This window comes from Netta rufina (genome assembly GCF_964035555.1).
Source record: "Netta rufina genome assembly, chromosome: 2".
NCBI lineage: Eukaryota > Metazoa > Chordata > Aves > Anseriformes > Anatidae > Netta > Netta rufina.
Genome location: NC_140124.1, coordinates 5439952 through 5467847, shown reverse-complemented (window position 1 = coordinate 5467847; position 27896 = coordinate 5439952). Strand labels below are relative to the sequence as shown.

The window sequence follows — 27896 nt, the reverse complement described above, 5'->3', positions numbered from 1 at the left end:
CTCGGCAGGGTGCTACCAGAATCAGCTCGGTGGCTGGTGACAAAAGGCAAAATAGAAGAAGCTAAGAAAGTCCTTCAGAAGGCAGCATCCATCAACAAGCGCACCATCCCCCCGGATCTCCTTGAGCAGGTACCAAAACCAGTGTGGGGAGCTGCTCGTCCTCAGAGACCTGCCTCTGAGTGTGGCTTTGTAGCACTCCTTGGAGCTGGGCTCACTTGGTAAACATCTTTCCATGAATGCTGGGATCATTTAGGGATGGGCTTTTCTTCAGGGAGGGCTTCAGAAGTATGGAGGATGATCATGAGGTCCCTGCTCTGTGGTTTTCCATGCCTAAATGCCCAAAGGCAGGGAAGTTACCACCCCTCCCATCCCAAGGACCCTGCACAGACAAAGTGTTCATCTCGAGGAACCTCCCAGTCTCCAAATTATCGCACGACACAGCCACACCATAGGCAGGAGAGCCAAGCCCCACTGGGCTGCCGCCCCTCCCACAGCAGCTTTGGGTCACAAGCCTGTCCTGCTGAGCTTATCCTTTGTCTTCAGCTGGAAAAAGAGCTAGCCATGGGTTTCCTTTGTCTGCTCTGACTCTCTGCTTTCTCAATTTTGAAGCTGAAGTGTGAGAAACAGACCAAGCCTGGAAGTATTCTGGATCTCCTTCGGAAGAAGCACCTCCGGAAGGTGACTTTAATCGTGTCGTGTGCCTGGTAAGACATTGCCTGGTTCCCTCTTTCCCACCTTCTGGGTGAAGAAAAAAAGGTCTTGAAGATTATTCATAACTGTAAATTAACCCCATTATTTTTTTTCATGTCCATTTGTGTTTGCCATTTTTCTTTCTCCTGGCACTGGACCAGATCCATCTTGTCTGGGTTTGGGGAGAAGCTGATTATTCCAGATGCTGTGGGGTTTGTAATTCCACTTTCATGACAGACCCTGAGTTTTGGAGTAGTTTTGTGTCCCCACAGAAATTCTGGCTGCAGAATAAATATTGCTGAGCGTATCAGTGTCTATACTGTTTTACCTCATTCAACTATGTTCTGCAAAATTGTCACAAGTGGTGACTAGAAGCAAAACAGAGGTTCCTGGGAATTTAAATAAGCGTTTTGTGCTCTAACTAGCCTAATTTTTGAAGAAAAGATCCATAGAAAATCCATCTGATTGCATGTTTCGTTCCATTGCATTTCAGGTTTGTGGACAGCCTAGTCTACTATGGTCTGAGCCTTAGTGTGACAAATTTTGGTCTTGACATCTATCTCACACAATTTGCCTTTGGGGCAGTGGAGTTACCAGCTCGCATTTCCTGCATTTTCCTGCTACAGTGGTTTGGGAGGAAAAAAAGTCAGGCTGTTCTGCTGCTGCTGGCTGGTGTGATGTGCCTCCTCATCGCTGGCATCCCTGAAGGTGAACAACCTCTTCCCAAGTCAAAAGAGAATCCAACCCCTATCTATCCTGGTTTAGAACCTATTCCCCCTTATGTGTTTCTACCTAAACACTGCCTAGAGTCTGTATCTTTGCACCTGCTGCTATGGTGGTGATGCAAGCAAGGCTGAAAGAAAGAGCAGGTTTGCAAGATGCTTTCCAGCTCATAGATAAGATATTTTCAAGTGAGCACTTCCCGATGACCTACAGTAGCTCAGTGACTCACTCTTGTCACAGATTTAGAAAACGTTCAAGGCCTGGGAACAAATCTATGTTCTCGTTGCCAGTTGTCCAAAGGTTATTTTTCCAAACATGATATCTGGGAGTGGTATCCAGTAGCTTAGCTGGCAGATTTCCTTGCAAAGTTCATTAGAAAGGGCTGTCCCAAAAAAAAAACGTCCAACTGCAGAGCCTCTGCCTGAACCTTGTCCATGGAAGCCACAGCAACTCTCTCTTCCTCTCAGACCAGGCCGTGGCGATCACTGCCCTGGCCATCATCGGCAAGTTTGCCGCCTCAGCCTCATTCTCCTGCTCCTACGTCTACTCCGCAGAGCTCTTCCCCACCGTCGTCAGGTGAGGTTTCGCCAGGCTTTATGGCTTCCCTCCCACAGGGCTATCCTCCTCACGGGAGCACGGGTTGTGGCACCCCACCACGGGGGGTGGTGGTGGCAATGGTGGCACAAGAACCCGGCCGTGCCCATAGACGCGTTTGTTCCCTGGGCAGGGGCAAGAAGAGGTGGCACAACATGGCCGCCATGGCTCCCCTATACACCTGTGGCCTGTCCCCTCAGCAGGGCAGTGCTGACGTGGCTGAGTAGAGCAGCACGGATGCGTGCAGCTCTCCTGTGTGGGCACCTAAACCCATGGCAATCCCTCACGGAGGGAAGAAAAGGGGACGTGTCACTCCACCAAGGTGATGGTAATGCCGGTGACAGGGCAGGGCGGAGGCAGCATGCCATGGCCGCCGGCTCTGCCCCTTGTGCTCCCCCTGTGGTGTCGCGCTGCTCCCCCGGGGCACCCAGCCCAGCCCGCAGCTCCCAGCGCCCCTCGCTCCTGCAGGCAAAGCGGCGTGGGGCTGTGCTCGATGGCGGCGCGGGTGGCGGGGATCATCGCCCCGCTGATCCGCCTCCTGGAGCAGTACCACCGGGCCGTCCCCATGGCCGTCTTCGGCAGTGCCCCCGTGCTGGGGGGGCTGCTCTGCTTCCTGCTGCCCGAGACCCGCGGCGCCGAGCTGGTGGATGACACGAGGGGTGGCTGCCCCACGGCACAGGTGAGCCCCCGCGCTGCCTCCTCTTGCTCACGGGGGACAGGGGGACTACAGAAGGGCCCGTGGGCATTGCTTGGGCTGCGTGTGGGGGCGTCTTTGGGGGCTTACGTTGATGGAAGGCAGGGAATGGGATGCCCAATTAACGACGGAGAGGAGGGAAAGGGGTAGTAGTGATATGCCCCATAACACAGCCCAGAAGGGTATCTCAGTCCCATGGTAGTCACTGCTGCCCTCCTGTCCATGAAACGGAGGGACCCCGGGAGTGGAGAGTGCTTTCCTTGGCTTCCTGATCCTTCTCCAGGAAAGGGCTGATGCCTTGTAGCTGTGCTCTCCAGCTTCCAGCAGTTCGTAGCTTCAAGCTCCCCATTCCCCACAGGGCAGGGTGGAATTGCAGCCTGGTACTTTATTAGGTATCCATGGGTGCTTGGAGAGTGGGTGATGTGTGGGAAGCCAGGTTGTTGAAAGCTGTATGTCTTTTGGCTAACATCTGAAGGCTGCCATCAAGTCATAATCCATGTTTCTTTGCTTTTTAACTCTTTTCTGTGTCACAGCGACGTGTTTCTGACAACACAGGTGTGGTACCCCCCCAACAGAGGTAAATTTCTGGAGGTCTGAATTTAAAGACTAAAAAAAAAATGTAAATTTAAGGCCATACTTGAATTATTCAGAAATCAGGATGGATACAATATAATGCCTTCCTTTCTCCTTCCTGTCTCTATTAGCAGTTTGGAGACTTGTTCGAAGACAGACACTGAAGAGCATGGGGTAGACTCAGAGCATGCAGTGTGAAGATGCTTGGAGAAAAAAGTGATGAACGGAAAGGCACATTCTGAAGGTCTACTCTGATGGAGTCTTTTTTATAGCAGAACAATGAAGCACTGCTGTCTGGACGCTGGCCTTGCAGCTGATCAACAACCCAACTGTATTTGTTGTCAGAGGGAGAGGAGATCTGTGGCACTCTGCGTGTGGAAAAGATGCACTTGGAACTGTTCTCCAGCCCCGGCCTGTTACGCCCGGCTGTGCGAGTCCTCCCCGACGTGTTTCCCAGTCCTTTGCAAACTGGTACCCGTGGAACCATCCCTGTCGTGTTTTACAGCAATAAGGAACTGCCAGTGGAGTGGTATTACTGGGCAAGCGAGCACCGGACTGTGTCCCTCCTGCACTAATCGCTTGGGTCGTCAGCCTTGGCGGCGGCCCGAGCCTCGCCGTTTGATCAGGATGTCACTGAAACCCTGTCACACACGTATTTAGGTTGTATTTCTATGTGGTGTTGAATTTGAATTTCTACATGAATAATATAAATTATACTTTGCGTTTGATAAGAGACACTTGTAATGCAATATGTGAATAATAAATGGTGTTGATTTTTTTTTTCCTACTGTTTCACAGTTGGCCTTTGTAACTGCTATTGGCTCTGGAGTGTTTTCTACACAGAAATTAGAAGCCTGTAATTTAACACACAGATGGAAATGTGTTTGGTTTCCATCAGCCACAAACAATGCAGAAACAGAGTGTTAAAGCACTCTGGTTAAAGACTGGGTTCAATCAGGACTTATTTTTATTTCCAAGTTTTCTGATGAACAATCTTTGTTTAAATATTTTTTCCTCTATGAGCAGCTGCAGAAGCTTCCTGAATTGTGTGGTGCACGCGCTGTGTTTCAATTTCAGTTAAACTGAGTGGACATCTGGACATTTTACCCCAGTCATTGTCAGCCTTTACTGGTAACCTCAGTTGGCTGTTGCCAGCTCTACCACAATTTCGTGTCATCTAATGTCATGCAAAGGCAAGAGAAGGGTGGCCTCCTCTTCTGCTCTGCATAGTTACAGTCAGAGAGTGCATTTGGTGCCCTTTCACAGAGCTGCCCCTTCAAAGCTTACAGCGTAAATCTTGTTCCCAGGAGAATGCTGATCACTCAGGTTTGTAGCATCCTTTTGTTTCCAATTATTTTGTGCTGTGGTAAATGGTGTTTTGAAGGCTGGGGTGTTCCAATGCCAAGCCAGGCATTCTTGGAGGCAACGCTCATTCTGTGCTTTGGCTGTGACACACAAGATCTCCTCAGATTGCAAGAGTGTGATGGGACCTGGCCATGGCTGGAGATGAGGACTCATTAACACTTACTCATTGTAGAGAGTCACGGCAGCAGTACTAATATTGCTTCTTACTTCCTCAGCCATTCTCTGCTGTATCCCTTTCTGCAACCTATTCTCCTGTCATGGGTCTGAGGCTTTCCCAGCATGGAGCTGGGAGGAAGGAGAAGACAATGTCCTCTGCTCAAAGGACAGGCTCTGGGATCCTGACACCTCCACCCCACAGAGAGAAGTTGGGGCTGATGCAGGGTTTGATGGTATCACTGACATCAGGGCTGTGCTGATTGCTCCTGTGCTCTCTGGGGGATCCTCTGGCAACAGGAGCTGCTTCACCTTGCCTCGGGCAACAGGTCTAGGTGTGGTTCTGCTGCTTCTTCACACCTTAAATATCTCTGGCCCTGCCTGAGCATTTTCCTTGGCAGTGAGGAGGTCCAAATGGATAAACTTGGTTCTCCTCCAAGAGGGAAATATAGGTCGAGAAGTCCTGACCTGAATGCAGGTGTAAGTTAGGATCTAAGTGCAGAAGCAGGGCTTTGCTCACATGCCAGCTGTGAACAGTCTGAAGAAGACTTGGACATAAATTGATCTGTCCTGGCAAACTCTTCAGCCACCCACAGTGTCCCTGACATTTTCTCACCACAACCACCTTCAGCACCATCCCAAACTGTCTCTCTCATCATGCTTTGACAAACTTCTCTATTAAGGCCTTGCATTTGCTACTCCATTTTGTTCCCACCTCCCCTTCAGACTTCTGACTCCTTCCCTTGGCTATAGGGTTATTCTCTTTCCTGTAGTTATCCGTTCAGTCACCTGAGACACCTTTTACCCAAAACCTCATTATTATGTGAGCTCATAACATCCCATTATATGTATGCAAAATGTGTTTCATTTACACATGCTATTCTAACTTGACTTTGTACTATCAGCTCTATTTACTACTGTGTAGGACCACACATTGACCAGTTATCAATGGCATTAAAGCACAGCGATACCATTGGCCATCCTCCCATTCCTGTTGAGCTGGGCAAATCACCACGAGTCAAACTATTTAGGTTCTCGTCAGCCAAAAATGCATCATCCCATAGTCCAGACTAACCAGGTGCAGTGGTCTAGAGAAGAGGAGGCAAAATAGATCTTCAGCCTACTGGAAGCGTAAATGAGTTGGAGCAGAAGTACATCAAATGTGTCTGGACACCATTAATTATGAAGCAAAGTGAAACAGAGAGACTCAGAGAAGAGTTCTTACAAGGAGAAACCACGTTTCACTCAGTAACTGTTTTACTCCAAGCTCTTCCCTCAACATTTACCCTCAATTCCTGATTTTCCATAAAAACCTGAAAGAGGCAGACTCCAACCTTTGTAAAGGAAAAAGAGTGTTCTCACTCAAAAGACTGAGCACCTCTATGGTCAGGTCCACTGAACAGGAGCACCACAGCCAAAACTGAGCAAATGCCGTGGAGAGCAATGCCAGAATGAAGATGGCACCATAGCCATCTGTGGTGGGACTGTTGCATGTTACTGCTTTTATCCAGAGTGCTGTCTTCACCAAACTGCATATCCATGGGATACTTTAATTCAAGGAAAGCATGTAGGCATGACAAGGAGAAATAATGTCTCATTTGAAAGCTTCACAGTGTTACTAGAAAATAGCCTTTGAGCTGTACACGGTCCTAGCTTTGCATATAACTTCTGGGCTCCGTCTGTATAAAGCTAGAGGTAAAAAAAAGTTTTCTTGTGGGACAGGAAGTAAGAGGAGTGGAAGCACAGGAAAAGAACATGTAAGACAAAAGTGTTTATAAAACATTTAAGTGTTGTTATAGCAAGAAGGAGTAGAGTAGAGTAGAGTAGAGTAGAGTAGAGTAGAGTAGAGTAGAGTAGAGTAGAGTAGAGTAGAATAGAATAGAATAGAATAGAATAGAATAGAATAGAATAGAATAGAATAGAATAGAATAGAATAGAATAGAATAGAATAGAATAGATCTGATAGTTCCCAGAAAGATTTGCACTTTTCTTCTAAGAGACCAAGTGCCACAACATCTCTCAGTTTCCCAGAACAGATAAGCTAATGTGGTCCTCCAGTCTGACACAAAACACCACTACACCCTTTCACTCAAAGCCACCAGCACCAAGACAAATATTCTGCTTCCTCTTAGACATCCTCGTTCACTGCTTGCTGTTTATTCTACCATGTTATTTTTTTTTCAGTTCAGTATCTCAAACCTTAAAAAAAAAAAAAAGAGTGTTTTAAGAGAGAGTGAGAAAACCATGCTAGACAGTCAAGAGAAATCACTCCTGCAAGTGTGAGATTGTTTTCAGTGTTACATCTGCTCTGGCTTTTTCTTTACTGAACACAGTGCTCCTTTGCTAGTCTATTCAATACTCTGGCAGGTGTCTCAACAGGAGAAAATTAACAGTCTCGCATTCTTGGAGATGGGACAAGAAAGAGAAAATATTGCATCCATCCTGGCTTCAGATCTCTTTCTCTTTTCTTTAAATAAAAAGCATTTTCTGCTGTGACAGCACTGTAGAACATGAAAGACAGCATGCAGTGTCTGAGGACAAACTATAGAGGGAGATACAGGAAGGCACAAAAGAAAAATAAGGCCAGGAATTGGCAGTGGCTGCTTGAGGAGGGTAGGTGGTGTACTGTAAATGGAGACCCCGCTTGTCCTCACTGCTGCCATAGCACCAGGCAGCCTCAAATTAGAGCTGCTTGCAGGCCCAGCTAGAAATAAGTGGTCTTTGTGTATTCATTGTCTTGGCCACCATCTTTGACTTTCACTTGTCCATTTTCAGAGCTGCTGTTGGCATTTTCACAGGCCTAATGAAAAAGAAAAGAGTTAAAAAGCAAAGAAACATGGATTATGACTTGATGGCAGCATTCATAATTTAGCCAAAAGACATACAGCCTTCAACAACCTGCCTTCCCACACATCACCCACTCTCTGAGCACCCATGGACACCCTTCTCCTAAAAAAAGTACCATTCCACCCTGCCCTGTGGGGAATGGAGAGCTGGGAGCTACATACTGCTGCAGGCTGGAGAGCATGGCTACAAGGCATCAGCCCTTTCCTGGGGAGGACAGGGGGAGCCAAGGGAAGCGCCCTACACTCCTAGAGTCCCTTAATTTCATGGTCAGGAGGGCAGCAGTGACCACCATGGGACTGAGATACCCTTCTGGGATGTGTTATGGAGCAGATCACCACCATAATCCTTCCCCTCCCTCTGCAATGGGGCATCCCACTCCCTGCCTTCCATCAACGTAAGCCCCTAAAGACTCCCCCACACGCAGCCCATGCAATGCCCACGGGCCCTTCTGTGGTCCCCCTGTCCCCCGTGAGCAAGAGGAGGCAGCGCGGGGGCTCACCTGTGTCGTGGGGCAGCCACCCCTCGTGTCATCCACCAGCTCGGCGCCGCGGGTCTCGGGCAGCAGGAAGCAGAGCAGCCCCCCCAGCACGGGGGCACTGCCGAAGACGGCCATGGGGACGGCCCGGTGGTACTGCTCCAGGAGGCGGATCAGCGGGGCGATGATCCCCGCCACCCGTGCCGCCATCGAGCACAGCCCCACGCCGCTTTGCCTGCAGGAGCGAGGGGCGCTGGGAGCTGTGGGCTGGGCTGGGTGCCCCAGGGGAGCAGCGCGACACCACAGGGGGAGCGCAAGGGGCAGAGCCGGCGGCCATGGCATGCTGCCTCCGTCCTGTCCTGTCACCGGCATTACCACCACCATGGCGGAGTGCCATGTCCCCTTTTCTTCCCTCCATGAGGGATTGTCATGGGTTTAGGTGCCCACACAGGAGAGCTGCACGCATCCGTGCTGCTCTCCTCAGCCACGTCAGCGCTGCCCTGCTGAGGGGACAGGCCAGAGGTGTATAGGGCAGCCGTGGCGGCCATGTTGTGCCACCTCTTCTTGCCCCTGCCCAGGGAACAAGCGCGTCTATGGGCACGGCCGGGCTCTTGTGCCACCATTGCCACCACCACCCCCCGTGGTGGGGTGCCACAACCTGTGCTCCCGTGAGGAGGCTAGCCCTGTGGGAGGGAAGCCATAAAGCCTGGCGAAACCTCACCTGACGACGGTGGGGAAGAGCTCTGCGGAGTAGACGTAGGAGCAGGAGAAGGAGGCTGAGGCGGCAAACTTGCCGATGGTGGCCAGGGCAGTGATCGCCACGGCCTGGTCTGAGGGGGCAAGAGGAGACTGTGGCTGTGAGATGGTATCAGCTGATATCACCACTGAAGGATGGTGACTGGGGACTTATGGTGACAACCACATCCCCTGAAGGGAGCCATTGCCACTGATCAGTGCTTGAAGATGGACTTAGGAGCATCGCTTGTTTGGATGTCACCCTCAGGACACTGCATCCATCTCACTACCCCTGCAACCTACCCAGAGGGCAGCTCTGACAGCTGAGCGCATTGCTCAGACCAACCTTCTCCTATCAGTTGGCAGGCAAAGATTTGCTGACCAAAATGGTCTGTGGGTACATGACCAAGCCCCTTGTGTCCATGGCACCAGGTTCAGCTCAGTCCCTGACAGACTTGTGGGACTGCAGCCAGATGGATTGGCAGGATGGGACCTTCACCAGCAGGGGAAGTGCTGGAGCTGTCAGCTCCCTGCCCCAGGAGCTGTGCTCTCAAGGCAAGAAGAGGTTGTTCACCTTCAGGGATGCCGGTGATGATCAGACACACCAGGCCACTCAGCAGCAGGGTGCCAGCCTGGGATTTCCTCCTCCCAAACCACTGCAGCAGGAAGATACAACCAACACGGGCTGGGATTTCCACTGCTCCAAAGGCAAGCTGTGTCAGGTAGATGTCCAGACCAAAATTAGTCACGTTCAGACTCAGACCGTAGTAGACGATGCTGTTAACGAACCTGAAAACAGAGCAGAATGGCAACAATCACATCTGTTAGTCATGAGAAAATACAGTACTGACCTCCACTGACAACATTTTCAGCATCAGCTGAAAATCTGATCTGATGAAAACCTGAATCTGAAATCAGCTGAATTTGGGCATCAGACCCAACCAGTACCACAGGACTGCCAAAGCTGGGACTGCTAAGTGTTTCCCACAAGTGTTTCCCACTAAGTGTTTCCATTTCATCTAGAATAGCCAGAAAGAGCAATAACCATCAATATCATCACCAAAACACAAGGTGAATTTACAATTATGAATAACCTTCAAACCCTTCTTTTCTTCACCCAGAAGGTGGGAAAGAGGGAACCAGGCAATGTCTTACCAGGCACATGACATGATTAAAGTCACCTTCCGGAGGTGCTTCTTCTGAAAGAGATCCAGAATACTTCCAGGCTTGGTCTGTTTCTCACACTTCAGCTTCAAAATTGAGAAAGCCAGAGAGTCAGAGCAGACAAAGGAAACCCGTGGCTAGCTCTTTTTCCAGCTGAAGACAAAGGATAAGCTCAGTGGGACAGGCTTGTGACCCAAAGCTGCTGTGGGAGGGGCGGCAGCCCAGTGGGGCTCGGCTCCCCTGCCTATGGTGTGGCTGTGTCGTGCAATAATTTGGAGACTGGGAGGTTCCTTGGGATGAACACTTTGTCTGTGCAGGGTCCTTGGGATGGGAGGGGTGGTAACTTCCCTGCCTTTGGGCATTTAGGCATGGAAAACCACAGAGCAGGGACCTCATGATCATCCTCCATACTTCTGAAGCCCTCCCTGAAGAAAAGCCCATCCCTAAATGATCCCAGCATTCATGGAAAGATGTTTACCAAATGAGCCCAGCTCCAAGGAGTGCTACAAAGCCACACTCAGAGGCAGGTCTCTGAGGACGAGCAGCTCCCCACACTGGTTTTGGTACCTGCTCAAGGAGATCCGGGGGGATGGTGCGCTTGTTGATGGATGCTGCCTTCTGAAGGACTTTCTTAGCTTCTTCTATTTTGCCTTTTGTCACCAGCCACCGAGCTGATTCTGGTAGCACCCTGCCGAGGAGATGGAAGCAGAAGATGCCCTGTGACCTGCTGACTTTCCTTGGAGCCCATCTCCCTGCAACCAGGCCCAGCAAGTAATGGGCACGATGTGTGATGGGAATCCAAATGCCTCCTCCTATCAGGCCTCCCAGGGCTATGTTTAGGCCACATCTGAGGACCTGAAGCAAAGCAGCTGCTGCTCTCTGAGACCCAGTGGCTCAGGGAGATGTGCTGAGCTCTGCAGAAACCCCTCCAGCACCTGTCATGCCTGCGAGGAGCATGCTGCCCACCTGCCTCTTACCAGGTGAAGAAGAAAAGGGCAAACATAGGAGCAGATCCTGCAATTTCCAGCAACCTCCAGTTACGAATGCCATAGCTCAAGCCAGCCAAAATCATTTGTCCAGCGGCGAAACAGCAGTGAGTAATAAGCACTGCATGTGGTCGATAGGAGACCCCAACCCATTCCGTAGCTGAAAAGAAGAATGAATAATGAGGGTCATTGATGTGATTTCCCCTTCTTTAAGCAGTTTGTTTCTCTCCTCCAGGACCTGAGGAGAAGGCAGCAGCAGTCAGGACACTGATGTGTAACATACATGCAAGTCCCCAGTGTTTCATGAGCTGCATCACCTCTCCTTAACCCCAGGGTGTCCTGTCAGGCACAAACATAACGAGGGTAAAGTACACCAGCCTGGACACCTACAAGAGGACGTGGAGCTCATGTACCTCAGCTCTCTGCTCCCAGTGTCTGGATGTCCCCTTGCTGGGGCAGGGATTTGGAGGGATTGGGGCACAAGTCAGTGGTGTCCCAGAGCCCTTGGGCTCTCTCCCTGTGTTGACCACCTCATCTGGGAGGCAGTCCCCTTGCCCTCGTCTGAGCACTGCCATCTCCCAGACACCTTGTGTGGATCTCACTCAGGCTTGGCGAGATGCCGAAGGGCAGTGACGATCAGGACCTGTCCTCACCCCTCCGTATTGCCTCCTCAGCTGCAGAAGCCACTGAGACGTGTCAAGCTGTCTGTCCTGCTCAGGTTAAAACATGAGCCATTCATTTGGGAGGATGTTTTTCAGGGTGTAATGAATGACTTTTTATCTCTTTGCAGGCCATTTCTACTGCCTCTTGAGAGACCACATCTACCTGCCTCAGTGCAAAGGCATCCTACTCACCTAAGGCCAGTAAGGTCATGGTGATCCCTGACACTGAAGCCCCCACGACACATCTGAAGGCCATGTATACGTAGAAATGGGGCACAAAGGCAATCCCCAAACCAAAAAAGCCTTGGAGGAAGATGGAGATCAGAAGGACTGGCCGGCGGCCGATCCTACGGAGGAAGAAGGAGGACACAGTTGGTATTTAGAGACCCCGCGGGATGGTGTAGAGCCTGGAGGGACACACAGTGATTTGGAATCGTTCATCTTTCTTGAGACTACCCCCAATTTACATGTGAAGCACTCTATGCAGATGCTTTGCCCTCTTCCTTTCCACTCCATGTCCACGCAAGGCCTAAGGACCACTAGGGTCCTTAGCTAGGGTCACTAATTTTGGGACACTCACTGTAAGTGAGGAGCAGTGACAAAATACACAGTGCTGTGGTCATCCAGCCCTGGAGCAGTGCACGGTGCTACACACGACTGGTTTAGAGGAGACCACGGGCAATTCCTTGTGTGTCCTCACCTGTCGCTGAGTGGCCCAAAGATCATGGCTCCCAGGAACAGCCCCAGCATGTAGACAGACTGCGAGATGTCATTCAGGTCCTTCTTATCGCACACGAGGTCGAACTGGAGGAGGGAAACACAGCTGCTTTTGCTGCTGACAGGCTATCGCCACAGTCCCTGGGATCACAGATCCTTCTCCCGAGGACACAAGTCTCCAGCGTGTGTGTGAGCTGCACAAGCGGGAGGTGGGACAGACCCCTGGGCACTCAGCGATGCCCTCAAGCAGCAGAACCTGCAGGAGAGCATCAAGGGCAGGCAGCCCAAGGGAGCCTCCTGGTTGGGAAGTGTTGGGGGAAGCGGGGCCTCAGAGAGGGGTCCCAGCACCTGGCTGCAAAGGCCGGGCAGGGTGGGACAGGCTGCAGGCAGGACACAGGGCCCAGGGGAGACAAGGAACCTGTGGAAATGCCAGAGGCTGGGCTCCCTCATCTGGTTTTAGCCCACAGGAGGGTACCCAGGAGAAAGTTGGAGCTGGAACGGAGGAAAGAGGGAAGGAGAAATGAAGGAGGAATGTGGGGAGAGAGTGGAAGAGAGGTGCAGAGAGGCACCCCCAGGCCAGGTACCATGAGTGCCTCGGGTGCTGGCAAGGGGCTGTGCGGTGGGCAGAGCACGTGCTGGGCTCAGCCCCACCCCGCCTCTGCCTCGGCCTTCCCCAAAGTCCATCCCTTCCCCTGCACGTCCCCAGGGCGTCCGAAGGCATTTACAGACCTCGGTGAGCAGGGAGGGCTGCTGTGCTGAGGGGTACACCCAGCCACTGCTGCACTTCTCCGTGGCGTTCAGGCCGTACGCCACGATGGAGCCCAGGTCCCAGTCGACGGGCGAGTACATGGAGCACTGCTCGTACGCCCCGTCCGCGCCGCGGGGCAGGGTGAGGTTCAGCTGCTCCTCCTCGGTCAGGTTGGGGCCGACGGCGCGGATCCAGCTGGTGTTGCAGTAGTGAGGCAGGTCTGGAACCATAAAAAGCTGGCAGAACTGGTGGAAGGCCAGGCTGAGGCACGGCAGCATGGAGAAGAGCACCAGCCGCTTCTGAAAGGTCCCCAAATCCCCGACTGCCTTCAGAATTTCCCCGATGCTCGACATTGTCGGCTGAGTCGGGAAGAGGACAGTGCATGGGACAGGCTTTCCTGCGGGCTGGAATTAATGTTTAATCCCAAGATAAGCTCTGCAGACGTAGGCAGGCACTACAAATATGCAGTCTCTTCGGGAGAGACTCAACGGCTGGTGTTTTACACGACCTAAGAGCACCGTGTAACACATTAATCATTTCTGGGCCACCCACGTATGGTGTCTCCTACTGGGTAAAGCGTGCAGGATCGACCCCGTTTCAGGAGATGTGGATCAAGGGTCTGCCAGGGCCGTGTGGGCATGACACGGGGGAAGACCGAGTTGTCTGAACCGATTGCAGGTGCTGCTCTACTCAAGCGAGCAAGGTTCTTGGAGGCCAGGACTGCCCGGCGTGGTGCGGAGCTGGGAAAAGTCCAAGAAATGGAGTGATGCTAAGGGCTGGGCAGAGCCGGGGAGGAGGAAGGGCGGCCAGCTGGCTGCCATCCCAGCCCATGGGAGCCTCCGTTTCCTTCATCTCCCGCGGCTTCCCCGCGAGCCCTGCGTGGGACACCTGCCCTTCGTGGCCCTTCTGGGCCACCCCACAGTTTGGGAGGGGGCTGCAAGCAGGTATTTGGGGAGGGAGAATGTGGACGGTGGAAATCTGGTGTAGGGAAACGGTGCTTGAGCTAAGTTTTGTCACTCACGCTGCATTCCCCTTTAGGGAAATGGAAACTTCAGGAGGCGCTCACCCTCCGGGGTAAGGTTATTTTCCAGGTGCAAATTCATCAGCAGGGAGGAGACTGCGAGAAGGCAATGGGGAGGTGGTGAGGAGAAGTTTGGGAAGCCCAAAGGAACGATGCGTTTTGTTGAGGTCCTGGCTGCGCTTCAGGTGTAGGGAGAAGACTTCGGAGGCACCTTTGGATCAGGTCTGCCCTGGAGAAGTGTCCAACCCTAAATGCCACCCTGACCCCAGCACTGCGCAGACATCCATGGACCACCACCATCGAGTGCTTGCGGGGGTCACCAAGCCTCCCATCGCCCAAATAAACATCTCAGGTGGTGTGGATGCCACTCGGACAAACCCCCAGCCAACTCAACGACACGTAAAGCACACGCCGAACACACGGCAATGGACAATTTGTTCTTTATTGATTAAAAATTAGAGACATGCAGTAAAATACAAAGTCCAAAAAAGGAAAAAAAAAAAAAAAAGAAAAAAAAACAGCCTGAATATTTTACATCTCTCATTATAATCTACAATACACCAAAGTTGTGAAGAGGATCCGTTTTCATTAACAGAGCATTGTCCTTAAAAGTAGGAACTTAAAATTACCGCCTGCTTTCAGGGTCGGATCAGAAATTCGCACAGAAAAAAAAACAAATCCTTAATGACACTGGAAAACAATTATGAACAGCATTGGCACTTACTGGAACAACATCAGAAAAGACAGTTGTCTAGCACTGTAATAGCCCAAGTAAAAATTTTTGGATTGCTACCCAAAACGCCTGGAGAGCTACAGAGCAAACGACATCAGTTGCTTGCTGATTTTCTCCCGTGAAGAACTACCGAGCCCTGGATCGGTGCGAACTCACACTCCGAGTCCTGGCGTTGGGAAGGTGGGGAATAACTTAATAAATAGAGGCTGTGTTGTCACACGTGAGCGGTTCGAGTCCCACCTGTCTCAGCACCAGGACCCAGGAGGCCCCCAGGGCGTGCAGGCAGGAGGAGGAATAGCACTGCACACACCGCACCAAGACCACGTCCTCATCAGCCACGGGGCGACACGAGAAGTCCGGGTGCCAGCCCACTTTCCCCAAACCAAAAGGCTCACTGGGGGAAGCCCTTGGGAGTGCTTTGTGTCAGATTTTTCTTTTTTTTTCCTCTTGTGGCAGAGCTGGCACGCACACGAGCGGCCAAACCCAGCCCCCGTCAACTCCTGGCACCCACCTCCTTGGCTGCTCAGGGCTCCTGCTCAGCACCCCAGGGTGCTCTCACTCCCAGGCTCTCCTCCTCCTCTCCTTCCCCTTCCACCTCACCAGTCCCGGGGCTGTGGAGAGCCGGCAGCTCCACGGGGACAGAGCCAACACCCACCTACAGGCTAAAAGGAACTAGGGCAGTATAAAAAGAGCATGCACAAGGCAGGGAGCTTCCGCAGCTGCTCGTAGAGGAAAAAAAAATATATAAATATAGATTGTTCATCAGAAGAGTTGGAAATAAAAATAAGTCCTGATTGAACCCAGTCGTTCTGCTTTAACACTCTGTTTCTGCATTGTTTGTGGCTGATGGAAACCAAACACGTTTCCATCTGTGTGTTAAATTACAGGCTTCTAATTTCTGTGTAGAAAACACTCCAGAGCCAATAGCAGTTACAAAGGCCAACTGTGAAACAGTAGGAAAAAAAAAATCAACACCATTTATTATTCACATATTGCATTACAAGTGTCTCTTATCAAACGCAAAGTATAATTTATATTATTCATGTAGAAATTCAAATTCAACACCACATAGAAATACAACCTAAATACGTGTGTGACAGGGTTTCAGTGACATCCTGATCAAACGGCGAGGCTCGGGCCGCCGCCAAGGCTGACGACCCAAGCGATTAGTGCAGGAGGGACACAGTCCGGTGCTCGCTTGCCCAGTAATACCACTCTACTGGCAGTTCCTTATTGCTGTAAAACACGACAGGGATGGTTCCACGGGTACCAGTTTGCAAAGGACTGGGAAACACGTCGGGGAGGACTCGCACAGCCGGGCGTAACAGGCCGGGGCTGGAGAACAGTTCCAAGTGCATCTTTTCCACACGCAGAGTGCCACAGATCTCCTCTCCCTCTGACAACGAATACAGTTGGGTTGTTGATCAGCTGCAAGGCCAGTGTCCAGACAGCAGCGCCTCGTTGTTCTGCTTTGCGGACCGACTACATCTACGGACGCAGGATGAAGGACACGGTTTGCGGAAGGACTGCTTAACGTAAATCAACGGGTTCAGCCCTCATGCCACGCCTGGCACTCATGTGGAAAGAACCCAAATGATATATAAAAAAGCAAAAAAACTTAAGGCAGTTTACAAAGGGAAGCTGACTTCTAACACCTCGAAGTCAAGGAACTTCTCAGGAACGCAAACACAAGGGAAGATGGCTCTCCCTCCTGTGGGTTAAGACTTGGCTTGCTTTCTTAGCTGCAAGCATTCAAACCAGCAGTTTTAAAAATACAGCTGAAGAGAAGCAGATTTCTCAGCACTCCAGGTGACCCAAACAACATGTACATTGGTGTTTCAGGTGGAAGGAGAAGGTAAAGAACAACAAAAAAAAAAAAAGATCCATTCAGTATTAAAACTTGTGCAAAAATAGCAAGTGAAAAAAAAAATGAAACCACATGTAAGCAAACATTTAGGCGAGATCATCAGAGCAGTGGAACCCCCGCTTCGTACTCAGTAGTATTTTTCTTTAAAGTAAGGCAATAATAAAACGAACATGCAGGCAATGACGTGTTGGAGCTGCATGTTTGAGATGACATACAAAAACATGAGACTTGTTTACAAAAGGTGTAAACGCCATCGGTAATTTCAGGAAGGTTTGTGATCCTATTAAGGAAAATGTTAAAGCTTCTAGGAAGGGGGCTGTAGTTCAATTCTTTGGCAGTAGTGGTTTTTTTTTTTTTTAGGCTAACAGAAGCATTACGAATATGCACATGTGGGTTCTCTGTTGGGAAACATCTCCTGGGACCATTGTTTAGCTGATGCTGAGCTGTGCAAATCCTATAAGTTTGCCATCATCGGGAATATCTGAGCCTTCGACACCGGACGCCTGGAACACAAGGAACAGAGATGCAAATAGCACCAGACATGCTCTGCCCTGACACCGTGCCTCCTACCACAAGGTACATCAGATACTGGCTGGGGAGGGAGCAGGTACAGACAGCTGAGCATTGCGTTCAGTAGCCGGCCCTACCCAAAGTTAAATTGTTTTTTTTTCCTTTTTTTTTGGAGTTAGGAAGGGCTGGGACTGAAGCTTTGCCAATGCCTGCTCTGACTAGGGCTACGTGCACTAAGCAGGGAGAAAGAAGCAAAAACAGCTTATTCATGGAAAAGGTCAGAAGGAACATAATTCACTGCTTTCACTACCACCCATCTGGTTACACCCTTGCGGTGCTGCTATAATTCCCTGTGCCTTTCACCACTTCTGAAGATTTCATCTGCTGTTACCTCGCCTCTTCTAGCCTCTCTTAGCCGCCCCCCACCCCCAAATTTCTTCCTCGAAGACCCTTCTCCCCCGTTCTCCTCCAAGAAAGGAGCCAGTGGCACTTCTTAGCCCGCTTACCTGCCACTTCTGGGCCGGTGTACCCTCCAAGCCCAAAATACCCCCAAAAAAACCTTTCTGTAACATTTTGGTACCTTTAGTGGCCGGGACAGGTCAATGCCTGTGTTAGCATTAGATTTGGATTGCACACATTAGATGCCTACAGGAGACGACCACAGGCACCTCTGTGCAATGCTTTATCTTTGCGAGTGACAGCTGGGGCAGTTAGGGAAGAGGGATAAATACCAGTTTGAAAGTGACGGATCTGTTTGCCTGGGGCTCTTCCACAATTTTCTGCAAATTAGCTGCGACTGAAATCACACACAGACAACAAGAAAAATGGGCAAATGTTAGGACAGGCTGGAGAAAAACCATCCCAAAGTCACAAGGCCTCTTTATATGACTCCAAATTAGAATTGTTTAAAAAGATACAGGAAGTTCAGGCCTCCATTAGACTCAATCTATTTAAATCGAAAGCTTTACACTGTGAAAACGCTGCCACTTGTTCCAATGCTTCTTTTTCAAAGGTTTTTCCTCAAAGTGATGGGATTAGAAACAATGAACTAGCCAATTGCACCTGAAAACCCAGTTCCTGCTGCACTGTCAGCCCTCCCAGATGCTGCAGGCGGTGTCTAAGGAAGTCTTGCTTGCTGTAGCTGAAGCACACAGGCACTGTTAATGGCTTAAAGTTTCCCCTGCTGCATAAAGGGACACGCTTGTTTAGGAATCTGTTGCTGGAGGTAGCTGTTCACATGCACTCGAAGTGCAGCAACACGTGCTGTTGCGTTGGGCCAACTGCACCACGTGCGCTTCACGCTTCCTTCCACAGCCTGCCTTAAAATGAAATAAAATTTAAAAAAAAAACTGGCTGATTCCAGTCCCAGACCTCTCTTGTACAGAGCCTCTCAGCAGCACAGGCTCGTGCAGCAATTTGGCAGCGCCTGTGTCAGATGAGCTTGATTTAGCTCATGCACTGATTAGCCTTCGTTTTGCATCACAAGGAACATTTGCTTCATCATCTTTCCAACTAGATCATCTGCCTGTGAACTGACGGTTGCCTAAATGCACTAGCACAGAGCTGCCACTAGAATTAAAATTAACAGCAGTTTTGTGGAGCTGTTGGAGAAGAGGCCAGAGGCCAGAGAGAACTTTCCTTGTACCCACTCATCAGGTCACTTTAAAGATGCAGAAGTGACTGAAATGGTTAGAGCAGACGAAATCGTTTGTACTTACCTATTACCAGATCTCTGCCATCAACAAGCCCTGCTGAAATTAGTTCTTGAGACACACCATCAGCAGTATCTGTGGGGGAGGAACACAAGAGCCAGTTACCAGGCACAAGAAGTTGTCCAACCGATGGAGGCATCGTGCAAACCTCAAAGAAACTTGTGCAAACCAAACAGCAAAACTGTTCTTTATGACCTTCCACGTGGAGGGCAACAGCCCAACAAACTGCAAGATCTGTGCTGAGATGTCCCTCAGTCAATTCTTCTCGCTACAAGTTTTAAAGATGGGAGCCAAAGCCACAGAAGGGCAGGGGAAGAAAAACTCGCACTCACTTGTGGGTGTCAGCGAGCCTGCTGCCCGCAGCACTGCAGTGAGGCAGCTCTGAGCTACGCTGTAAAACTCAGTAAATTCACTGAAAGTCTGAAACTAAATTCAGCTCCGCAAAATTCACTGAATGCCTGTGCCTGCGTCGTGTCGATGGGAGTTTTACTGCAGTGGTCTCTGACAGCAGTGCTCCGAGCACTTGTTAACAGCCCAGACATAAGGCAAGCCTTGGAATATCCTTTTAGGAAAGCCCCACGGACAGATGCTTCCACAGACACAACTGAACAACACCAAACACCAAAGATCCCCTTCACCAAACCCACCCTGACATGCAGGACTTTCACACCAGCTCACCTCTCCCTGGGGTAAATTCAAATCGGATATCATTGAGCTCTTTTTTCGAATTCCTGTGGGAAGAAGAAAATTTTATATAGGAGAGAACATTTCATTGCACCGAGCGGTGCCCAGGAGAACGTGCTCTCACTGCAGAATCAGTCTGTGAGGAGAGCTGAGCTCACCCCTGCACCTTTTTCCCCTTGCAGGGCAAAAACTGCTCACTTGGCTGTGCTTTGGGAAGCCAGGCTCTGTGTTGGCTGCCTGTCAACTTCCCAGACCCGACTGGGCTGAATTTCAGGATACACGAGGGCCACAACGTGGTGTAAGGCCACTTACAACCCTTTGTGGAGTGCCCTTACAACCCTTTTTCTCCTTTCTCTAGGGACATAAACCAACATCCACGTCTTGAACTGGATAAACAGCTCTTCGATCTCAGAACTGGCTGATGTCTAAAGCTGTGCCTCAATACCCCGATGATCCACAACACAAGGACCCCTGAATCCCTCACCCCATTTAGGGAACCCAGCTAATTCTTTCCTTCCCAGCCCACTGGAATTTGGGAGATTTATACAAATACCAAAACCTCTTTCAGCCTACAGTTCTTGCCAGGCTGAAGAAGCAGCAAAGATGAAACCTGCACCCAGGGTGGATGAAATCCAAATCCAAGCTGACAAACACTACAAGGCCACCACCCTTTTAACCGAAAGGGCAGATGGCAAGGTGGGCTACAGAAATCTCCCCGTGTCCCTCTCCACAAAGGCTCACCTTACCAGAACAGGGCAGTTTTGTGTCCTTACCTTAACCTTAGTACAAGGCTGATGGGGACTTTCGTATCTTCCTGTACCGGAGCTGCAGCAGGGGCAGGTGGGGCCTGCAATAGGATTAAGTTATTTTAAAACAAAGACCTCCTTTCTCTAGTATTAAACCTAGAGATAACCTCGATCGACTGTAAATACAAATTAAAGTTTAACCCATCGTTGGAGCCATGACACTACTGTGAAAAACAATGAGTATTAAATGGAAAAACTTTATGCTTGAACAGTAATTCAGGAGGTTCTCCGCAGTTGTCTTTAAAAGAAGAAAAGCTACTGAGCTATGAGAAACGTCAAATCAGCAGGAAACTTCAGAAAAGGTGCTAAATGTAAAGAGACCGCTTGCTTTGCCTCAAAAACTAAGGTTTTGGGGCACTCATGACAGCTTCAAGACCTCACGTGTTTTAATCCCTGCCCCAAAATATCTGATTTTAAAAACTGATACAGTTGTGAAGAGCACCTAGGGAAAAATAATTGGTAGATTAGCATATTCTTCAATGACTTTTTAGTGAAATTGAAGACTTCAGGAGCATCTAGCAGTGAATTCAGAGCTGCCTATTCTCACTTCTAAATTACCTCTGAGTAATTATTGGTGCACGCAGTCAAAGTATTTTATAGTGCTCAGCAGCAGACTGCCAGTGGGAAGGATCCATCTTTCTAACACTAGTGAGACTTCCAGTGAAGTACTAATTATCAATCAAACTCCACAAAAAGAAGAAAAAAAACAGAAAAAAAAGTCAATTACTCTTCCACTGTGCAAATCATCTGTGCTGCACGTGCAGAGCCAGGGGTTTTAAATCTGCAGTAACGAGATAGACAATGCCTGGCTGATAATTGAAGCCTAGAAATCTTGACCAAGTTCTTTTCCATCTAGATCGTTTGCTTTTTCATGAGAGAAAATGATCGCCCTTTGTCTGAGAGGAGTATTTTACTCCATCTGTTGGTGTTCTCGTGCTACCGACCACACTTTTGGTCTTGTTGAAGCCTGAAAAAGTTTTTTACCACCTCAGTGAAAACAAACAAGAGCCCACAAAGAGCCCATCGGTCTGCAGAAAGGTAGCCAGGGAGTTACAGGAACCGAAAGAAAGCTATAAGGAGGTGCATGCTGACACAAAGAGCCATAAAGAAGAGCGGGGTGACACGTGGAGCTATAGGGAAGGACGCAGTGACACGGGGGCATGAAGTTCACCTCAGGCCAAGCTACCAACAAACGAGCTATTGGGGACGAGTGGCAGGGAGCAGGATACTCTGCTAGTGCAAATCAAAACACTTCGGTTGAGGCCAACGCCGCTACATCAATTCACTGAGCTGACAAGTCCCGGCCTTCACTGCTGCTGCAGTTTCAACTGCTGCATGAAATTCAGGGATTAAACACTGGCCCCTTTTCAAGAGATTTGAAAGGATTTGATTTAAGCGTTAAAGCTACTTTTACCGTAGCCAAGAATGTGGCAGCCCCCAGCCCTCCTGGTTTTGTTTAATGACTAAAGCATCAGCTCTAATGGCTTTGTAAACAGGAACACGAGCTGACTGCAGGGAAGTGATACACGGATCTTTTCGCTTGCTTTATAAGAAAAATAACGGAATGTTTCTAGGAAGGACTCATTTCAGTTATTTTTCTAACCCAGGCTGCCAAGTTTCTTCCCTCTGGCTCTGCCAAGGGGTGATGCTATCTTGGACCTCTCCGGCAGGGCCAGCCTCTGCCCACCAACAAATAGGAACATTAGTGTCTTTTATAAAGAGGTGCCATCACTCAGAAGCCTGGCAAACTCGGCGGTGCTTTACTCCAACAAGCCACAAGACGTGTTCCAAGTATCTCAGTAATGATTTGGTTTGGCCATTTGTCTCTTTTTAAACACAAGTCAGTGCTCTTTCCCAACTCTGGCACGTCTGCCTATCTGACCTATTCCCTACACTTTAAAGTGATGTAGCTAAAAATTAAACAGGGGCTTCTCGAGCTTTTACATCCCCTGCTCTTCCCCTCCAGGATCAATTCTGCTCAAAATGGATGTTTGAAAAGTACCACAAGATTCAGAGCTTCCCAAAGATGGAGTTTCTCTGCTATTTTTGACTGCTCCAAGGACAGTTTCAGGTTTCCTGTCTCTCCTTTGAAGCCAGGAGAACCTGGATGTTCTGCTTTCTTCTTCTCATTTTTTCTCTCCATTCTTATTCCATAGACTGCAGCCATGCTGAGACACAATCAGAACCTGTTTGTGCTGCACCTTAAACATGCTGCACCTCTTTAAACACCAGGAACAAGTAGCTGCCACTCAAACGACTACGACTCTCCCTTCTTACCTTTAACCCTGCCTCAAGCCAAACATTACACTCCCTGAAGAGCAGAAAAGCATAAATCACTGCTCACCCACGGAATATGAACAAAAAACTGCTGAGCCCACACTGGCTGCCTTAATTTTTGCAAACCAGCAGGCCAGCTGTCTCTTCTATGCAAGCAGCAGCACTACAGCAACCCCAAACAAACAATTTCTAAGGGTTTAGCTCATTTTAGCATGTCTTGAACAGAACAGTGAAGTGCAAAGCTGAAAGCTGGCGTGAAGGCTGTCAGATCTCACCTGGGCTGCTGCCGGGGCTGCTGGAGGAGCCTGGCTAGGTGGAGGTACAGCAGCTTGAGGTTGTGCAGGTACTTGTCCTGCAGCCTGAGGTAGTTGAGTAGGTGCCTGTGCTGGAGCACTGAGCGAAGGACCTGGCGGCTCGGCTGATGGGAATAGCTGCAAGCAAAAAGGTGTTTGAAGGAGTTAAGAAAACCTCAGAGTTTGGACTCAAGCACTTGCTTCCCACAGAGTAATTGTTTGCCACGTAAATCACGTCGAGAAGTTTGATGCCAAAGGCATTCCCAGGCCCCAAGGACACTAGCACTGATCCCAAGTTGGTGTTCAAGAGGTTTAACATTTCCTCACGTCCAGGGACCCTTCTTGCCCTGCCATTTTCAGTTTTATTCACCAGTAAAGAAGGATAAGAAACCAAGACAGCAGCATGACCGTGGATCTTGGACCAAAATTAAATATTGATGCTAGCAAGGCTGGATGCATACAGACCATATCCTACCTTGGAAGAGAGCAGCCCTGTCCAATAATTCTCCCTTTCTCAAAATCTGAGGCCTATGGATATTTTGTAGTAGCCATGCAGTCAGAGCACAGCAACTCTGCTTTGCTCTGTACTTCTCTTCAGAGAACACAGCCTAGCAAAGTGTTTCGGTATCTATCGATAATTTATCTGTTCATAAAACAAATGCCAAGAGTCAGAGCACTGGGGGATTCAACAGAAAAGTGCATTCAGACACAGTGCAAGCTCTTCCAAAAAAGCTGTGTGTCATATAAGGGTGGTGGAAGGAGATAAATGAGTAACTTTTTTGTTTGTTTGTTTTTTAACCTCTTGACTTATTCAAAACAGAGAATTTGATTTTGGCGTGGTAGCCAAAGGACTGTAAGCTTGCTGGCTTCTTTAGTGCACCCTCCGACTTACTGCACTCAGGTCAAGGAAATGTAACTCGCCTTGCACGTTTAAAAGCCTGGGCATTAGACCTTCAAACTACAACATATATCAAGGGATGGATCGCAGTGGAGAAATTCAACCCAAACAGATCATGGTGTTCAGCTTTTTCTTTCAATTTAGCCTTTGCCTAAAATTGCACTCCCAGACCTGTAGTCTTTCTTATAATCATTCCTTGCAAAGAGGTGAAAGTAGAACATGGCAGCCTAACCCAAAACTGATTTCTAGGAGACCAACCTCTCTATATCTTCCCATACAGGTAGGGAAAGGAAAGACACGACACATCCTCTAGAAGATAAACAGTCTCTATCACTGAAAGATAAGATATACTTATATTCATAACATCAGAAACACAGGACAGAGCTGAAGGCAGATTATAAATTGCAGCTGAAGTTTTGTTTATGATCTAATTCTATTGGAGATTTATTTCACAGTTTTCAGCACAGCTGCCAAACCAGTGAATTAGACCATGCTTAATAGACCTTTAAAATTTTTAAAGCAATCAGAACACCGTTGTTCTGTTTAGATTCTTCTTGCAATCAATTCACTTACAAACTTTTGCCACAGCAAGTGAAGTTGAAAAGATATGCACTAAACATATCTTAGAATGACCTCTTAGCATTAAATAGGCAATGATTAATTTTCTTTTTTTAAATTTCAAGCACAGCACAGCCAGATACTAGCTTCTAGTTTATACAATATTGTTTTCAAAGGCTAATAAAAACACACTCCTTGTAATAGAAATAATAAGAAGTCATCATTTCAGGAAGCAATTTGCATTTAAAACTTACCTCTGAATTCTGTACAGGTTCTTTCACTCTGGGAGACTGAAAAAAAAAAAAAAAACAAAAAAAACAAGAAAAAGTTATTATTGCCTTGACAGAAATTAAATTTACTGATGAAAAGGACCTTTCAGAGCCACATTGAACAAATGAAACCTACATTGTTTTCAAATTATGTATACATATTAAGTTTCATAATGAAATGGAGGCCACAGTCTGTTGCCAACCTAATCATAATACCTCAAAACCTGCAGTCGTGCTGCAGGATTGCAGTTGACAACCAGTGTATAAACTGCTGTAATAATTAACCAACAGCAAAACCGAGTCCCCTTGAAGATCATTCAGATTGGATCAAATTGCTCACACACTGAGATGGCAAAATCCATTTGAAGCTACCCAAGTCTTGCAGAGAAATACAGGAAACAGATCAGCCTCAGCCTTCCACGTGCTGCTTTAGAGAAAGAAATCTCTTGCCTGCTTCTTCTCGCCCTTGGACTCTGCACCGTGCTGTGCTCTCCATGAGAGAGAGCAGAAAGCTGACGGCTGTGCACGAGTTCAGCAGTACAACTACCAGAGGAATGGAGAGGAAAGTGCTGTCAAAGCAACGTGGCCAGGCCTTGCTTATCAATAAGCAAAGACAACGAGCATCAGTTGTTTCACGTGAGCAGAAAGGAATTGCCAAGTATTCCAGGGAATCTCTGCAATTAGGATATCCTGCAGCTCTGACTCCTAACGGGTCAATTGCTGCCTGGAGATAAGATAGGTAGGGTGGCTTGGTCCATGCTGGGATTAACAAATTAAATCTTCTTTCTGTGCCTAGAGGTCGAAAAGACAGGTTGTGGTCAGGACGGGACAAGTCTGACAGAAGAAGAGAAGTTTCATGGTGCTACTGACTAGAGGCAGTTAGTTTATGAACTAACCAATGCCACTAATTTAACCAAAGCAGGTCAGGGTGATTTGTAATGGATGACCCAGAGGCACCCCAGGAGAGAAAATAAAAGGTTTTATTCACAGAACAGCCACTTGCAAAAAGCCCTCTGGCCAGGAGGAGGAGGAACAGATCCTTCCCAGTGACTAAGTGAGGACAGGGTCAGGAAAAAAGTCACGCAGCTGGAAAGGTAAAAGCTGAAATCCAACCTGGAAGGGTAAAGGCTGAAACCCATCTCGATATGTTAAGCCCTCACGTGACAGTGACCAGGAAAAGACGAAAAATGTGGCATTGCTCCCTGAGACAGACAGCCACGCTCCACATCTGCAGGCTACAGCTTCAGTGCTGCTCTTTCAGGCAGAAAGTTCACAGCTAGGGTACCCGGATGCCTCGAGGAATAACTAAAAGGAGCTTGTCTGAAAGATCACAGTGTGCTAGACACTACGCAGGCAAGTTTAGGGACACTGGCCCTGCCCCACAGCTACCAACCAACCCAGATCAACAGCAGAAAGAGGTAAACTAAGGAAAAACATGAACAGGCAGAATGGAAATAAGATAAACATCAGAAGTCATTTATTTAAGGCACAAGTAGGATGACTCTGGGGATGTGCTTAAATATATTAATTTATTTTTGCCTGTGTAACCCAAGAAATGAGCAACCAGTGAAATGTGACCACACCAAACAGTATTACATAGATTTACTGAGTAATGGAAAGTGAACGATTTAAAAACCTACACACTGCAATTGTTTTAGTTTGAATTCAAGGTTTTAAATGCAGAGAGCAAGGAAGTTCAGCAAGGATTCAGATATAAAATGTAAGGTTGAGCCAGCAAGTTCGCATATTCAACCAATTAGGCAGAAATTTCTGGCTCTGTTTACAAGTATTTGTCTGCTTTCAGGTGCACTCCTAGCAACAGACTTGTAAAACACACATTTGTACATATTAATTTCACCCTCTTTTTTCTGTAAAGTGAAAACAAGCAAAAAAAATGCAAACACTTTACATATAAGCTTTTATACAGGATAGGACTGAAGTGTTTTAGCAAATAAAGTCAATGGGCAAACTATCCTTTTAGGGTGACAGCAGTTAAATGCAGGTGTAGCTGGAATAAACGGTGACACTTAGTAAATACAAATCATTCAATTCAACAATTTAGTTGAAACTGCAATGGGATTATGGGCAGGCAGAATTTATACAGCATTTGAAATATGGTCTAAACGCAGCATTGACACTAGATCTCAGTAATATCCCTGTATTTGGAGCAAACATTGGCAGTTTAGATCCAAGTCTTAAAACTGCCTGAAAAGGGATCAAATGGAAGAGGTACACAGGCATTCCTGTTCTTTCACCTGAAGAAAATAACTCAAAAGATGTGCAGTGGAAAGACACCTAGGGTAGCTCTCAGGCACCTAAGAAGCTATGTCCAAGATACCTTCCTGACTTCCATACTGGTTTTGGTCTCCTGAAGATCCACGTTGTATCTACACATGGTGTCCCCGAAATGTCAATATTCTTCTACAGTTAGAGTAGCTGAATGCAGACCTGCTGCTCCAACAACCATCCTTTGTTAAAAGACTAAAGGTTTCTTGAATAGGAAGCCTAAAAGTTAAGGCCAAGCATGGCCTAAATTAATGAAATCAGAACAGACAGAAGTACAAGGAGCTATGCCAAAGCTCCGAGAAAATAAACTGGCTTGAAAAGGAGCTTGTAAACATGTGTTTTTTTCTGTGTAAAAGGACTGAAACAATTAAGTACTGTTCAAAACACAGCAAGCAGTGGTAATTCATAGGATTATGAGCTTAGATACAAGACAAAACAAATTCTAAGTACTCCCTGAAATAGAGGTAGGGTCTTTTACAGTATTCCATCCTAAAAATTGATCATTTTAGCCTACAAGAGCTATTTAGAAGATTTGAGCTTATAAAGAACAAGAGGAAATGACCTTAAGTTGGGCCAGGAGAGGTTTAGGATGGATATTAGAAAAAAATTCTTCACTGAAATGGTTGTGGAGTATTGGAACAGGCTGCTCAGGAAAGTAGTTGAGACACCATCCCTGGAGGTCTTTAAGAAATGTTAGATGTAGAGCTTAAGACATGGCTTAATGGCAGACTTGGCAGTGGTAGGTAAAAGGTTGGACCAGGTGGTCTTGGAGGTCGTTTCCAACCTAAATAATTCTGTGAATTTCAGTAGTACCCACCTGGCACCAAGAGATCCTCCTTGACTATATCTGAAGCTT

General features: G+C 48.2%; 2 protein-coding genes across 2 annotated transcripts in view; both read right to left on the bottom strand.

Moving 5' to 3' along the window:
• Nucleotides 1-7496: 7496 nt before the first annotated feature.
• On the bottom strand, nucleotides 7497-13479 carry LOC311207000 (solute carrier family 22 member 13-like; the record flags this gene model as incomplete). Its single annotated transcript, XM_084282852.1, has 10 exons — nucleotides 7497-7592; nucleotides 8139-8349; nucleotides 8836-8944; nucleotides 9424-9638; nucleotides 10005-10099; nucleotides 10581-10701; nucleotides 10991-11159; nucleotides 11854-12008; nucleotides 12362-12465; nucleotides 13108-13479. The coding sequence occupies 10 exons, from the start codon at nucleotides 13477-13479 to the stop codon at nucleotides 7497-7499; spliced, it is 1647 nt and encodes a 548-aa protein (XP_084138978.1).
• A 2358-nt stretch (nucleotides 13480-15837) lies between these two features.
• OXSR1 (oxidative stress responsive kinase 1) overlaps nucleotides 15838-27896 on the bottom strand; it is a 64645-nt gene continuing 52586 nt past the window's right edge. The window contains exons 12-18 of the mRNA XM_084281576.1: nucleotides 24740-24775; nucleotides 23012-23167; nucleotides 20427-20500; nucleotides 19648-19700; nucleotides 18976-19044; nucleotides 17989-18053; nucleotides 15838-17250 (exon numbers count right to left, since the gene is read on the bottom strand). Of these exons, the coding sequence (XP_084137702.1) occupies nucleotides 17176-17250; nucleotides 17989-18053; nucleotides 18976-19044; nucleotides 19648-19700; nucleotides 20427-20500; nucleotides 23012-23167; nucleotides 24740-24775 (528 nt within the window). The 3' untranslated portion in view covers nucleotides 15838-17175. The remainder of the gene's footprint in view (nucleotides 17251-17988; nucleotides 18054-18975; nucleotides 19045-19647; nucleotides 19701-20426; nucleotides 20501-23011; nucleotides 23168-24739; nucleotides 24776-27896) is intronic.